Source organism: Heterocephalus glaber, unplaced genomic scaffold (assembly GCF_053883595.1).
Source record: "Heterocephalus glaber isolate CG9 unplaced genomic scaffold, H.glaber_assembly_v1.0 deba00001662, whole genome shotgun sequence".
Classification (NCBI taxonomy): Eukaryota; Metazoa; Chordata; class Mammalia; order Rodentia; family Bathyergidae; genus Heterocephalus; species Heterocephalus glaber.
Window position 1 is genome coordinate 14795188 of NW_028258403.1, and position 16676 is coordinate 14811863.

General features: G+C 42.1%; 1 protein-coding gene across 14 annotated transcripts in view; it reads left to right on the forward strand.

Moving 5' to 3' along the window:
- Npas3 (neuronal PAS domain protein 3) overlaps positions 1 to 9110 on the forward strand; it is an 872828-nt gene extending 863718 nt beyond the window's left edge. For 10 of the 14 annotated variants that reach the window (XM_021246625.2, XM_087197268.1, XM_087197265.1 and 7 more), the window contains 2 exons: positions 2990 to 3114; positions 4712 to 9110. In XM_021246625.2, coding sequence (XP_021102284.1) covers positions 2990 to 3114; positions 4712 to 6051 — 1465 coding nt within the window. In that variant the 3' untranslated portion in view covers positions 6052 to 9110. The remainder of the gene's footprint in view (positions 1 to 2989; positions 3115 to 4711) is intronic. The other 4 variants (XM_087197266.1, XM_087197267.1, XM_021246624.2 and 1 more) reach the window with 1 other exon arrangement.
- The last annotated feature ends 7566 nt before the right edge of the window (positions 9111 to 16676 follow it).

Sequence of the window (16676 nt, forward strand, 5' to 3'; positions counted from 1 at the left end):
AGCAAGGTACATTACATTCTTGTTGCAGTTCATCCCTTTGATGCAATCAGCCTATTCCATGGGGTTTAATTTTCTAGGAATTAAGGTTTTGGTAAACAAAGTCAGTTGCTTTGCCAGAATAATGACAATCTCAGTATAAAAAATAAAGACAGTCTTCTTCTTTTTCTTATTGCTCTGTGATCCCAGGCCAGCTTTACTGCTCTGAAAATGTCCTCAAATTTATATTTCTACTTAAGTCCAAGCTCAGTTGCCTCCTATCTAGTGTAAGACACCTTCTCGCTCTCTTTCCCCATCTACTCTCTGCTGTTAGATTCAAACAAGCAGAAAAGTAACCAACACCAGCAGACAGGATGGCCTGAGTTAGAGGACAAGCCTTCTGGGAAGTTCTCCTCTAATCCTGTCACGAAGCTGTCACAATACTTGTCTTGGTTCCCTCCCACTGTGTCATTCCAATCTTTGGTTTCTGTTGTCCCAAAGTCACCAAGCAGGGTCCACATGTGATCTGAGCAGGAAAACTTCCAATAGGTCTAACAAATGGAAGCTGGTGCCCTTTGGCTGATAATTTCAACCTGAACCCCATTTTTCTTTGAGACAGCCAAATGGAGCTGAGATGCTAACAACTATGGCTCATCAGCACACAGGCCCTTCAGTGTCTCATACTTTGGCGATGACTTGAAGGCATGAATGTGCTTGCTTCCAACAGCATATCAATCAGACACTAATGATTATTGCTCTAGAGAGGGCCTTAATGGGCACCACTTAAACGAGTCTTCATTTATCTGCTTTCTTTTTCCTTTTTTGACCTCTTCTGCTCTATATTAATTCTCTCTAAGGTAAAAAGTATGTGTATTTAATGTGGTTTTCTCTGAAGCTTGATTTTTATGCAAAGTATCCCCTGTAGTCCTGGTATGCTCAAGATGGGTTTGGATATCAAGAAGTCCTTTTACATAGAGTTTCAGGGAACAGCAACTATATGTAATACAGAATATTATAAAAGTACATGTGCCAAACAGGAAAAAATATTGTGCACTTGACATTCTTTTACTAGGCAAAGTGATATTGTGCCAAGGAGACACATGGCTATTAAGAATTAAACACTGGCAACAAAGAGACTATAGGCTAGAAAGTATATTTCCTATCTTGATGTAACATAGGGTACTGAAGTAATCTATATGGCTGTTACTCCCATTCTGTGAGACACTGTTCCTATGTGAATCATTTTACCTCACCAGCCTCATGACTTCCTAAATGGAAGAAGTAAGAAGGGTAAGGAGATGTCATCCTACACAACCTGGGATCAGCATCATTGAGCTAGCCTAGCGTTAAATGGTATAAGCTTATGAGCATTTGAAAATTGCATTTCATCAAATTCCGAACAGATAGGAAGGAATCAGTTTGGGTATCTAAGACCAACCTTCAGGCTCCAGACTAACTCTCAGGTGTGGTGGACCTTTTTTAATTGACCTAAAGACCTATCCTGAAGTCAGTGAGAAAAGACATTCAGTGGACAAGTGACCTTTGAACGTGCATGGCACAGAAAGTAAAGGAGACTCGCAATAATGGTCTTTAGCAGTAGAAACTCCACTAAGCCTGTGGGCCCTTCGGTGTCATTCTGTAGGCTGGGGATCAAGTAAGAGCTCCTTGGCAAAATGCCAGCTACTGATGTTTGGTTTTCTTTCCTGGTCTTCTCATCTTTTATTCTTCCCTGAGCAATACTTTCATACTTTCTTCCTCCTCAAAATCCGTCACTTATGGATCCCATCAAGGCATATCCTTCCCTCTTTTTAAATTACTGCTCCTCAGTCTTCTTCCCATTCTGTTATAACACTTAACAGAATTACAGACTTAATATTAAAGTCTGCAAAGTGCTAAGTCCATCCTCCTGCCATTAGTCTTATTTGATTATCTAGAGGGAGCTTTGCTGTTGAAGCTAATTCACACTAAGGAGTAAATGCCTGATAATCCACCTTCATGAATTAACCCTCCAAGGGATGTTTGAGGTTTTAGAATAGTTACTGATACAGTGATTCTTTAATATGGGAATTTCACTAGAGGTTAGCAAATAAGTCAGTAATTATATGTTGCAAGCCCCTGCTTGGCTGGCCTTCATGGATGGACAGAAGAGGCGGTTCCCATTTGGAGCCAGGATATTCTCCTGTATGTTCACAGGAGCCTATAGTGCTCAGGGATCAGCCAGCCGGGGAGTGGCATTTCTAGAAGAGAGCTTGCCCAAATTGACCAAGCATGCTTTCTTTTCCCAGAAGAGGCTTATTTCTGAATTAAAAATAGAACAAAAATTAAGCACATTTGCGCAAATGGGGATAGAGCCATTCTGTGGGGACTCACACTGGGGCTCTCCCCACTGCAATCATATTTCCAGCTAACAAGCCACAGGTGTACACCACATGAGCAGATGAAAATGTGATTGTAATGGGTGTGTTGACAGTTCAGTAGCCATAATCCCTGCATCCCAAGGTGCACCTGTGATCTGTCAGCTCATTCGGCACCAAGGGCTCTGCACTCCCCCCAGTAGCTTTGGAGCCATCTGAAGATCTTAGAAGCTACAGGAAGGGGCCAAGACAAAGGTACTGAGGCAGTGGACTCATTAGGAGCCCAAGCAATGGTAGGGCACACCGGAGGTGTGGGAATGAGTTGTGGAGCAAACTCTCACCCTGCCAGCTCTCCAGGTGCTATACTGGGAGGAATGTCAAGCGGCACAGTTCCCTGGCCTCCAGTGGTACCTGATTGCTTAAAAGCTTTTTAGTAGCTTTCATGAGCATTTGGGTATTCAATCATTCTAGCAGGATGCACCTGTACCCTGGCACATGTAATCCAAGCTTCTGTAAAAGTCCCAGGAAGAGCAGAGAAGTCATTTCCTATTTAATCTTCTAAATTCTAAAAGTTTGGGGCCAGGAAGTGAAGAAGATAGTTCAGAACAAACCACACAGAACGGGTGCTTGCTCACCTGATGTATGCCTCCCTCCCACAGCAATCCTGAGTACAAGGACACACCCATGGACATCGCACAGCTGCCCCACCTGCCGGAGAAAACTTCCGAATCCTCTGAGACATCCGACTCTGAGTCAGACTCTAAAGACACCTCAGGTATTACAGGTATTACTTCTTCTCCATGTTCTGTAATTGTGGCTTGCCTTAACATGAGGGGTGGGCAGTAGCCAGAAGGCCATGGTCAGAAGCCAAGCAACTGGCCAAATTTTGTACTGAGTTATGGGTAGATCATATTATTAGAGTTGCTTTCATTCTCTGTCTCTCTACATACACAGATAGGTATAGATATAGATATATAGATATCTGACCACACAGAAGGAACCATGATGCAACCCCATACCTAGCAGCTCTGGCATCTTTACTGGAAACAGGTACCAGGGATAGCTCTGCTTGCTCCAAGACAGCCTGTGACTTTGAGTCCCAAATGTTCATAGCTTCACCAAGCTGGGATTAAGCCTCCAAAATGGGATACTCGATGACATCAGTAAAAACCTCTATCAGGGTGCTAGACTATTGCTTGTCTTCTCAATGAATGCTGAACAAATCCATGCTTTCCCATTTCTAATTATTTGGGGAAGTAGAGTTCCTAAGTAGTTATTTGGAACACAAGAAAATTGATGCAAAATGCCAAAACTTTTCCTCCAATGCCTAAGCTCCTTCCACAGATACATCGACAGCCAGGGACTACAGAGCTCAAAATTTTACAGCTGCAAAAAAACCCCGAGTCTTTTGTAACAGTGTCTCTTCTGCTGCAGAAAGGAAGATGAAGGCATATGTAGTTACATGATTTGCCCAAAATTCTAATCCAGGCTACCTCCAAAACCATCTCTGCAAATCCATGAAAATCAGCATTCCCAAATCTTCTGATGTTGTGTTTATTGGGAAAATCTATTACCCCTGGAATGTGGCAGGTGGCTAAAGATCCCCACCAACCCCCTACCATCAGGACTCCAGCACTCCAGGCCTGTCAATCTGAACCCCTGTACCTCAGACACAGCTTCAGAGAGCTGTTTTGGCGGACCCTGATTGTTCTCCTCTTGCCTACACTGTATTAATTTGAAAGTTCTTACTATGGCAGAAGTACTACAATAGTCTCTGCCCCTTACTTATATAGTTTATAGCAGTAAACAAAACAAGACAAACATTCCCTACTCCCATGGGGCTTATTCTACCAGGTAGAAGAGACAGAAGCAAACAAAAAATAGACATACAATGAATGTCTATGGCGATTCATAAATTCTATTAAAAAAATAACAATAGAAATAGGGAGTGTGGTTTTCAGTAAAGAATAAATATTCACCAAGGGCTGGTGCAGAGCTCTTTAGAAGTCACCTAGCATTCCATTATCTTTCTGGGTCTCTTACACCTTTCTCCAGGTTACCTGAGTATCTCTGCAGAGCTTCTCAAACATTTGTGCCCCTAAGAATCACCTGGGGATCTTGTTTAGATGCAGATTTTGATTCAGCAGCCTGGGTGGGGCCTGAGATTCTACACTTGCCCCTGGTGTGCAGTTGACACCCGCACTCCGGTAAACTTTCACTCATCTAGGCCCAGACTTGAAGTCACCAGAAGGTGGTACAGTTTATGGAGGAAACAGGATGCCTCCCTGCCCGCCCCTGTAGGTGAGAAGCCGGTTCTGCCCGGCTAACGCGGTGTCCTTTCTCTCCGCCCCCCCCCCAACCTGGCCGCGGACCCCACGCAGAGGACAACGAGAACTCTAAGTCTGACGAGAAGGGGAATCAGTCCGAGAACAGCGAAGACCCGGAGCCCGACCGGAAGAAGTCTGGCAGTGCGTGCAACAACGACATGAACTGCAACGACGACGGCCACAGCTCCAGCAACCCGGACAGCCGCGACAGTGACGACAGCTTCGAGCACTCGGACTTTGAGAACCCCAAGGCGGCGGAGGACGGCTTCAGCGCGCTGGGCCCGATGCAGATCAAGGTGGAGCGCTACGTGGAGAGCGAGTCGGACCTGCGGCTGCAGAACTGCGAGTCGCTTACATCCGACAGCGCCAAGGACTCGGACAGCGCGGGCGAGGCGGGCGCGCAGGCCTCCAGCAAACACCAGAAGCGCAAGAAGAGGCGGAAACGGCAGAAGGGCGGCAGCGCCAGCCGCCGGCGCCTATCCAGCGCGTCGAGCCCCGGTGGCCTGGACGCTGGCCTGGTGGAGCCCCCGCGGCTGCTGTCCTCCCCCCACAGTGCCTCGGTGCTCAAGATTAAGACGGAGATCTCGGAACCCATCAACTTCGACAACGACAGCAGCATCTGGAACTACCCGCCCAACCGGGAGATCTCCAGGAACGAGTCCCCCTACAGCATGACCAAGCCCCCCAGCTCCGAGCACTTCCCGTCCCCACAGGGCGGCACTGGCGGCGGGGGGCTGCACGTGGCCATCCCGGACTCGGTCCTCACCCCGCCCGGCGCCGACGGCGCGGCTGCCCGCAAGACCCAGTTCAGCTCCTCGGCCACCTCAGCCTTGGCCCCCGTGGCGTCCGACCCCCTGTCACCCCCGCTCTCTGCGTCCCCACGGGACAAGCACCCCGGGGGCGGCGGGGGCAGCGGCAGTGGCCCCAGCGCGTCCAACTCCTTGTTGTACACTGGGGACCTGGAGGCGCTGCAGAGGTTGCAGGCGGGCAACGTCGTCCTCCCTCTGGTGCACCGGGTGACCGGCACCCTGGCCGCCACCAGCACGGCCGCGCAGAGGGTCTACACCACGGGCACCATCCGCTACGCGCCAGCCGAGGTGACCCTGGCCATGCAGGGCAACCTGCTGCCCAATGCGCACGCTGTTAACTTCGTGGACGTTAACAGCCCCGGCTTCGGCCTCGACCCCAAGACGCCCATGGAGATGCTCTACCACCACGTGCACAGGCTCAACATGTCGGGACCGTTCGGCGGCGCCGTGAGCGCGGCCAGCCTGACACAGATGCCCGCGGGCAACGTGTTCACCACGGCGGAGGGACTCTTCTCCACGCTGCCCTTCCCAGTCTATAGCAACGGCATCCACGCAGCACAGACTCTGGAGCGCAAGGAGGACTGAGGCAGGCGCGCCCGGCGTGCGCAGGGTTCCGCTCGGAGGCATCGTCGGCGTTTTCATTTTAGACCTTTAATTCTAGCACTTTGAATTCGAGCAGGTCAGCGTCTTCTGTCAACAAAACAGTCCCCATTCCATCCCTTCTTTCTTTAACATGATTTATTCTTTCATGTAAAGATGTTTATTTTTTGCCTTCAGAGGGTCAAATGACCAGTTGCCTGCCGTTTTGTCTTCTTCTAAGATGTGTCTTGGGTTGTTCTGCTTTCCTTTACATCTTTATTAAGATGTCTTTAATGTGTATATGCCTCTGCCATAGAATACTCAGTCTTGTGGTCAAGAGATTTCTCAAGTGACAACCCTTGGTTTTCTTCATAAAGATCTTGATATGATCAAGATGGAAAGAGACAAGCATAAACAATGTGCCCTGTTTGACTAAGTCAAATGATATGGGGTGGTTTTTTTGTTTGTTTGTTTCTGTTCCTAATTCCTTTAAAAATAGGGGAATAGTATTTTAGAATTTTATGCAGAATTTAATTCTCTTTTTATGGTTAAGATTTTAAGATTTTCTTACTTGCACATAAAAATAATTTGGGTTCTTAAACTTAATTTCTGGCCTGTGACTAGAATGTTTTTTTTAAAAAAAAAAAAAGTTGGACTAAATGTTAATTACTGAAACATTAACTTAATTTCTAAAACCATGGTGCTATCATTTATTAATCTGTAATGTCTTCATACAAAATGCAGCTCCTGGGCTGGGTTTTGGGGGAAAAAAATGTGTTTTGTCCTGGTCTGGAGTCCGTTGCTGCAGTCTCCTTGGTTAGTTAAGACAAAGCCCTCATTAATGTTTGCTGCAGGACTTAAAAATTTTTACCTCCCAACTAATAAACATAGCCTCACATTAAATTTAATGGGTCAGTAAAGCCCTTTTAAAAAGGGGCTTTTGGAAAACTCAATCAAGTTGATTTGAGGAGCAGTTTAGGTACATACTGTCTTTCGTTGAGCTTTTTTTTTTCCTTTCTCAGTCTAACTGAGGCTAATTTTGCAACTTCAGTAACACTTCAGAGTAAAAGAAGGAAAATATTTAACATGTTTTTGATTTTGTTGTTTTCATTTCTTGCTTAAAGGAAAAAAAAAGGGAAGGTTGTATTTTAGAGAACTGGTTTGATAGAATTTATTTCCCTTTGCTTATTTCTGGATTGAAACCAATAAGTTTTAAAACTAAAGAATGGGTTAATAAGCTTCAGACAGATAACTGCAAATAAAAACTGCACATTAAGTAAAAAAGAAAAAAAAAGAAAAAGAAAAGAAAAACTATCCTATTTTGTCTTTGTTGCCAGAAATCAGTGTGGTGTCAAAACACTCCAAATGACTGTCAAGTATAAATTCTTCCTCCACTTCGTTTTTGGCAGCTGTTTGTTAAGGCATCTAATAACAGATGTGAAAACTGTAACGTGTACGATGTGTATGTGTCTTTGGCTGTCAGTCCCATGCAGTTTCAATGTGTTTCTATATGCAGTATATACTAAGCTAATGTAGTTGTTTTGTCCTTTGTCTTCTCTGTGCTCTATCTCTAGTCCGGAGTGGTACAGTCCCATTCCTGCAGTCCTAGTGAATCAGTGATTCTTGGGGGTTAGTGGTTTTGTGTGGTGGCCTTCCTCTGTAATGTCACCCTATACTGCTTCTACTGTCTGTGGAATTCTCTGTTTTACTTTTTTAAATTCCTGCTGTTGTTTTGCTGGTGTATATTCTCCCTACCTCTCCTTTCTTTCCCTCCCTGTCCTATTCTCCCTCTTCCCTTTTCTACTTTCCTTCTCCTGTGTCCAAAATCTTTTTCATTCTCAGAGATAAAAAGACTCTTAACTAGCTCAAGGTGAATGGAGCCATTTTTTCCACAACGGAATTCTGGGTATGACTCTCCCTTCTGGAGTGCAAGACAAAGCACTGAAGAATAATGCTCAGATATACTAAATAAACCGATGCCATACAGCCTCAGTTGTTGACATTCCCAGAGTCCCTTGTGCTCTACCTATAAGCAGTGGGTGCTTTTCTTTGGTTTCCTTTCAGGTTGGCTGATGGAGCAATATATAAAGCAATTACCAGTGAGACAGAAAATTATTTCAAAGGTCAACCAATGCTTTTTTAAAAACAAAGTGGGAGGGGGTAATGGAATATATAATTGTCATATATATTTGTTTATTTGTGCAATGCTAATATAGTAACTCGGCTGTCCTTTGAATATCACTGTGTTGAGTGGATTCCTCTAGAACCTTTGATTCTGTGAGTTGGGCCTAAGCCAAGTTGAAATAATAACAGAAGGAAGTTAAATGCCACACATTTTAGTAGTGAGGTTACTTGAAGGATTTAAGTAGGTTTAGAAGATGAAGAAGTTTGATCAAGAAATTTAAAGATTAAATTTGGAAGCTCTGCTCTAGCTATCGAACAATCAAAGGAATGCACCTATCAGCTACAAAGAACAGCTAGACAGCTGTTTGGTTTTTTTCCTTTATAAATGTTTCTGTGTTGTGTCAAAATGATTTCTGGTGATTTAAACTAACAGATAATCACAGCTGCTGTCTAAATCCATAGTGTTTAAAATTACAAAATGAAAAAAAAAAAAAACACTTCATTACCTGTGAAGACTGTGTCTGTGTTTTTAACTATTTCTTGTACAAATATATGAAAACTTTTATGAGGAGACTGGTGCCAAGTAGCTGAATAATGGGGAAAGGGATATTCTGTTCGTAAAAATCTTAGCAGTGTTACCAACTCTACGATATATATATATAAAAATAATTAAAACGTTACAAAGCGACAGCTATGGTACATTTGTTTTGTGTGAAGCTAACCGGACCTAACTTCCTGAGTGCCTGGCTTATTTTGAAACATTTTTTTCATTGACCATTGATAATGCTGCAAATCAGAAATGTACATACTTCATTTACAACAGGGTTCTTTTTATACTTTTGTAGATTCTCATACATGTCACATACATGGTTGTCTTTATGTAACTTAATTTTTTCATCCGCAGGTGCCATTTTCATAATAAACTTCTCTTGGATTTGTTACTATCTGGCATCATTTCTTTTACATGTAACCATCCTAACTGATGAAAGCTGGTAGTATTTGTTTAAGCAGGTACCTTGGTCATTATTTGTTATTTTTAAAAAAAAAAAAGGAAAAACAGTTTTTAAAAAACTGCATCTATATTTTTGCTAGTTTTGGAAAAAAATATATAGCTTGTATACTGATGAGGCTGACAAGGCACAGATTAAGATGCTAATCCAAATACTACACGAAACTTGCAACCATCCTAAATTTTCAGCTACCCAAACTCATTGTCATACTGAGCATTATTATGCACATTCTCAAGGCTGAACAGTAGGCCTGCAACCTTAACCCCTATGGGAAGTGTGCATTTTTTCTTGATTAATGCACAGTAAGTGATGGCCGTTTTCATACATTAATCATTTAAAATGCACTCAGTATTTTCATTTATTATAATCTATAATGTATAACTAATTGTTCTATTGTTTATATCTTCTCTTTATATTAAATATGTATTTTCTTTCTCCTGACAGGCTTAGTAAGCCACAGTTGTACCATGCTATGGTTAGGTGAGCTTGCAGCCTGTCACACTGTAAGACATGTTATCTGGTAACTCTTTGTTTTAAGTGCCAACTCATATCAAAGTTAAGGATAAGGAGGTGGTCATCTTTGTTAAGTTTGTGTTCTCCAAAAAAATGAAGAGATATGAACTGATTGGGCTGAAATAAAGACACAAATACATCTCCCCCAAAGCTACTAACAATAAATATCATTTCCCCAGGCTAACTTTGCAGTGACATTTGCCAGCTTAGGGGTAGCTGTCATTAATGGAGGAAAGCTTTAGACTGTTTGATATGGAAGTGTGGTTATGGTTGTGTGGGTCTTAGATTTCTTTCTGCCCTACATGCATACTTGAAATAAGTGCTTAAAATTAGGAAATACCAAGAGGGGGCTGAGAACACAGAATTGAGTCTGCCCAGCTCCCTTACAGCAAGATTGGGAAGTCAAAAATTAGTGACGCTAAAAAGCCTTGATTGGATGATCAGGTGAGTGAAGAAACCAAATTAGCCATGGCTTTCAGTGACTTACTGATGGCTTTCAACTTAGTAATGGCTTTTAGGGCTTTGTGTAGGGCCAGGTCCAATTAAGGCACAGGGGTGATGGATGAGTGTGAGAGTGGAAGACGCTGATACACAGGTGCTGGCAGTGAGGGTTGAAATGGGCAATCCAGGCATGGTGGTTGAATTAGATCCAAATAGTATTTAGACTGTAGTGGAAATCTTGGATTCTTACCAAACCCAGTCTTCTCTTAGCATCGACAAGTTCCCTTTTATGTGTACCCATCAATGCTAAAATAGGTCACTAATGAAATAAAGAACATCTCTCAGCCAGAATGAGTGAGTTCTGGGCTCAGATCTATTGATAATCAGGACACCTTGCTTCCCACTCCCACCCCAGGCCTGGTAAACTCTCCCTTGCCAGGCTGGCAGCATCAATTTGTCAAGACTCCAATTTATAGATGATGGACAGAACAAAGCTCAGCAACCAGCTCTCTGCACCTACTCCCTTCTCCCTCCTAGATGATACTGTTATAGTTTATTTGGCAGTGAACCAAAAGAAAAAAAATTAAGTAAAATCAACAGGAAGGACAAGGGTGAAGATATATACTTGGTGGAGCATTAAAAAAAATGATTTTAGTCCTTTTGGACTGTAATTCTTACCTCTCTTCCCATTCTCCTGGACAATGTCTATTTGTGTGAAAAATGTTTAATACAACTTAAAATCAACTTGGCCTACACATTGCATTAAAAGTAGAAGGTAATATATAGTATCAAGCACAGATAATTGTTCAAGCCAAGATTATTATCCCTGTTCAAAGCATAGAAAGAATAAGGGACTTAGATGGAAGAATACCATTGCCAACGTTCATATCATGTAGTTTTAAAAAAAGACAAATTTTGGTTTAAAGCATGACTTCCAAAGACTGATAACAACTATCAGGGTTAAGGAACTTTACTGGTACATTAAGTGAGCACCTTCACCTGCCTTCTTCTCTCTTGTGTCTCCTAGAAAACTTACAAAGAAGGGGTGTGACCTGATAAGCTCCCCAACGGCATGAATCATTACTTATCCATCTTCACATCACCCCCAAAGTGCCAAGCTCAGTGATTTACAAATAGTGTTGACTCAGTACAGATCTGCTGAGTGGTGATGAGAAAAAATGCAACATGTGGTATGACAGAATAACTGGAGTTTGTATCAAGAAAGGAATGTCAAAATAGATAAAGCAGAAAATTAATTCATTCCTGCCTCCTTGGATAGTCCATATGGCTGACACAAAATTGCCCATCAAAAATGTTAGAGGGTGGTTAGGAGTGGGGGGGGTAACACTATCCTGACTGTATGCAGCCATAGTTTAGGTAAGGGGAGGGGGGAAGAAGAAGAGAAAAGAAGAGAACAGAAAGAGAAGGAAAGAGAAGGGAAAAAGAGAGAGAACCTTAGTAGTTGGTAACTAAATTAGTTAACTATGACATCATTTCCTATGGACAGCTAAGAAAATAAATCTTAGATTTCAAAGAAAGTACCACTTAATTTATCCTCACAGATGAGCGCAAGCTGTAGAAACACCACAGTCTATTAGAAATCTTAGCATTTTAGCTGGACTTTCTCATGTAGAAATCATATCTTAGTAATTCTAGTGCAAAGGGTCTTTCTAACCCACTATTGGATAGTTATAAAGTTATGAACTAGAATCTTACCTCTGGAGTTAAGTGGACTAAATCTAAACTCTTTTCCATCTGAGTGGCCTTCAAAGATGTGACTATGGATGTCAGAGTTTTAATAACTCTCTAGGCTAAAATGTCACTTGTTCTTTCAAATGTCCTTCTGATGACATTATGGCAGAACCTTTACATACCCTAGTGATCCTCATCTGAGAGTCAAGGCCTCTATTGGTTTCTTAAAGCTGCCCAATACCACAAACTAGGTGGTGTATAACAATGTAAATTTATTCTCTCATGGTTCTAGAGGATAGACCAGTAAAATCAAGGTGACTGCAAGGAAGGCTCTGAGGGAGGTGCATCTCTACCTCCTTTATCAGATGACCATCTTCTCCTCATGTGTCCCTGCATCTCCACACGGAGTCCCCCCACCATGATCATCACCATTCCTCTCCTCTAAGGACACCATTCATACTAGATTAAAGACCCAAGGTACTCCATTATGACCTCATCTTTACTAATTACATCTATAACACTGTGCAATGAAAATAAGGTCACATGCAGAAGTAATGGGGATTGGGAGCTCAACATATGGAGGGACACAATTCAACTCATAATAGCCCCTATTAAAATGTGGCCTTGGACAAATCACAGGGATGCAGATGTAATCATGCTATCTCTTACTCAAGACTCTGAGTTCTTATTAAAACTGCCCATGATGGCAGTCACTCCCTAGCAGCTAGGTCACATTATCCTCTTATTTTAAGCCTCTGGTCAACCAGAACTCCCAAGTCAGTGATGGCAAACCTTTGAGAACTTTCAATGATACAAACAGCCTGCTGCAGCACACGTGCCATAGGTTCAACACTGTCCTAAGTCTTTCCACAGACTTTTGTTAATGTAGGCTTCCCACTCTCCTCTATGCATATGGCATTTATATAATGCTGGCCTGTACTTAGGTAAAAAGTAATTTAAGGGAATTTGTTTACTGGGCATGGAAGGTAAGCAAGAGCTTGTTCCTCTGAAAACATTCAGCCATTTTCATTGTGCTGTACACAACTCTGCTGGAGAGGAGAGACTTAGCCCCAATATTTGTGCAGTGCTGGGCTACAGGCACATTATACATCCATAACAAACATACCACTAGGCTACTCCCTTGTAAGTAAACCAAGGCAGAGAAAAGCTGACAATGAGAAGGAAATGGAAACAATTAGCGATAAACCACCATAGTATGGGATTAGAAGCACCAAGAGTCTTCATATGTACAATAAAAATCTACTCAAAATTAAAGTAAGAATTATGAGACCAAACATCAATTTTCTGAAAATTTGTAGGCCCCCCTTAATCTTCTTTTGTGGATCAAAATCAAGGAAATCAGTCCAAATACATTCACATAATGCTTGTTCCATCTGAAATTAGAACTCATAGCCCCTGAATTTGTAGTTGTTGTCTTATCCTTTTCTGGGAACAAAGTACACTTGTTTTTTATTCTTCCGTTCACCTCCTTTTTGCAGTCATGAAACAACAAAAAGAATGACCAAAGTAATATTGAGAGAATTTTTCTGGAAAAATGAAATCAATTCCAGTTTTTAAAATAGTATATATGAATGATGAAAACTAAGAGAGGAAAAAAGAACAGAAGGTAAGGAGGTGTCTTCTCCTTGTCCTGAAGGTATGCTTAGATTTATAGCAGAAGTGTCAGAAACAGGATGTAATATCTATGTGACCCCCCCCACCTTCCCCAAACAAAGCCATTATATCCTTGATGAATTATTGACTTTAGAGTTTTATCTGTGCTATGAATAATCTCAAACTTGGGAGTCTCAGGGCACAGTTCATAAACAAATAATTATATCACAATGATAATTTTTCAGGAATTGCAACATCAATCATAGCCACGTTATTATCAAGTACACTTTCTGGTTGCCTCTATTCATCAAACCCTCCTTCCTCTCCACCCTTATGCACCACACAAGCAAAACTCATCACTGGATTGCCTCTTATTTACACATCACTCAAACCAGGACAGAGCAGGCACATATGAAATGGACCGGCCCAGCATTTATGAGAGATGAGTTTTCATTAAGAAAGCTCAAATTAAACACATTGAGAAAGATGGAGGGGAGAGATAATTAATTATTCCAGACTCCCCCTAAAGACACTGTCTTTGAAAAGATCTTATTCAGAAGATAAAAACATACGAAGGTTTATTCCCTTTCAGGCAGTACTCATAAAGAAAAAGCACTTAGTCTCAGAAAGCCAAGGAAAAAGCAGTGTGTGTGTGTGTGTGTGTGTGTGTGTGTGTAATGCTCACAGATATACATAAGGTCGTGCCCTGCTCTGCAACTTCCTCCTGTAAGTGGGAGAGGTAAGAGGAGGTGGGTACAGAGCTTGGAAAGGGTATAAATATCTTATCCAAGTTTATATACAAATCAATAACACCACTGCTCAGGAGTCTTGGGTCTGATCTAAACCACCTTACTGTGAGTATTACAAAAGGCTAATATTTCCAAACAAAATAACAGTACAAAAGCACTCTCAGTCGAGCTACTTTTCTGAGTGGTTTAACATCACTTAAGGTTAAAGGGCCACCTGGATAACATGCCCACCTTACAATTCAAAGGAAAAATAAATGACTAACAAAGCAATGTAGTGAAAAGTTGCCTCTTAAGAAATAAGATTGTGTAATCGGGTTAAGTCCAGAATACAGTGATTTTTACCATTAACTCCTTTTACAAAAGAGCTTTCTCATTGATCTCTTCTTCTCAACTGGCAAGCTATGGAGGCAAAGCAATGGGCATTAAAATGACCAACAGGGAGAATACTAAAAATCCTCAACTGGACGACCAACTCCAAGCAAGAGATAATCCAGTCCCCTAGGAATAGCTCACTACTGAGCACAACCTAGAAAACACAGGGCCTGAGTTTAGACCTGATTCTTTCCTCCTTGACATCCAACTACAGCTAGGAAAAGGTAGAGCATGCTCAGCAGTGAGCTGGCAGAGTCAGCACTGTGAAGGCAGAGAGGAGCCAGACTGCCTTTCTTCATCTAAAGTACTGTCTTCCCTTTCTCCTGCTTTTGTTTTAAGATCTTTGAGTTTCTTGAATGAACTTGGACGATTCAACCAGACACACACAAATTCCTGCTCCGTGGTCTAATAAAACTTATAAATATCCCCCTTCAAAGCTTCTTTCTCTCCCTCATAAAAACCTCCTTCAGAAGCAGGCCAAATCTTCCTCCTCCTCCTCTTTTCCTCCTTAGACAAAAAGCTCTACCTCTAGTGAGCTGCCTTCCCTGCTCTGACCAAGCTCCCCTTCAGCCAAATACTTGCCCTTTTTGCCTCCTTCCTGTCTCATCAGAGTTCATCTGAGGTCTGTGACATTTGTTCTCTGAGGTGAGGGGCAATTTGACCCCTCTCTACTCCCACACTGCTTTCTATCCATCCCTGCATCCAGCATAGTGAGGCCCACAAGCCAGCCAAACAGCCTTGCAGAAAATCATGAAGTGATCCAAAAAGTGGACAGAATCCAACAGTTTACCCTCCTCTCCAATCTCAGTTCTCTGGTAGAAATGCTAAGTGCCCTGAGCTGGACTTATATAAGCTCTGCCTGTTCCTCTCTGGCTGGGGACTTCTGAAGGGGGAAGCTGGGAAGAGGGGAGAAAAAAGAAAGAAATAAGAAGGTGATGAAGGCCTGAAGTTAACAACCCACTGCAGGGAAAGAGACAGTACTCTCCACTGGCTAAATCCTAGAGTCTTCCAAGAAGCCTGGGGTTCACAGACCTCAACAGATGCCTCTCCTTTGGAAAAATAAATACTTATAATCATTTAAGGACATTTCCCCAAGGTATAACTATAACTGCTATATCTTTAATAGCATTCTCTAGGATGAGGACACTAGCAATTATTTTTCATTTTGAACATTCTGAATAAATTAAAAGCAAGCTCAAATTTATTCCTTCAGTATTTCTACCTGACATCCTTCCATGCTGCTCTGGATATTTATATAGAGTTGCCCAAGTTAGAGACATTTTTCAGACATTGATTAATCTATAATTCTTTGAAGTAGGGAAACATTATTATCTCCACTTTACAGATGTGGAAACTAAGAAACAGAGGTTAATGACTTGCCCAGAGGTCAAACATCCAGTCAATTGCAAACGTGGGCTTTAAACAGAAGCTCCCCTTTCTGCTCTCAAGCTTAATTCAAGTCTGTTCTTAGCTCATCTGTCCTATTCACATCTTAGCTGCCTCCTACGTCTGGCCACCTCTTAAATTCTGCCTTAAGGCCCTTAATATGTTTCATGAAAGACCAATGCTCTCCTTGCCTGCTGTCAGCATCTGCCCTCTTCCTATTCATGCCTTTGCTCATAAATAAGAAATGACAATTCCTGTCTAGAGTATTTTGAAATGGTTTTGCATCACTAAATAGCACTATTATTTTCTTAATTTTTTTACTAATAAATAGAAGCCCCATAGTTCTGCATAAGTCTAGAATCTGGAGTTTAGCTTAATTTCCGTCAATGACCTACAATTAATTTACTAAGGACCAAGCCAGGCCAGGAATATAAAGAAGAATAAAGTATTACCCTCTGCCCTCTAGTTGTTCACAGAGCAGAAAGGGAGACAAAAATGTAAAAGTTAATCATTACAACAGTATGAGAAGTGACATGGTAAACATATATCCTCTATGTTAGGGGTGTACTGAGTGATGGCAAATAATTCAGGCCATGAGGGCAAAGAAGCTTCCTGGGAGGAGGTGATGCTTCATTTGATCTTAGCCAAAAGGCGAAGAAGCGATGGGAGGAGGTGATGCCTAAAGTGGGACCTGATAAATAATGAGTTAATCATGGATGCTAGAAGAATA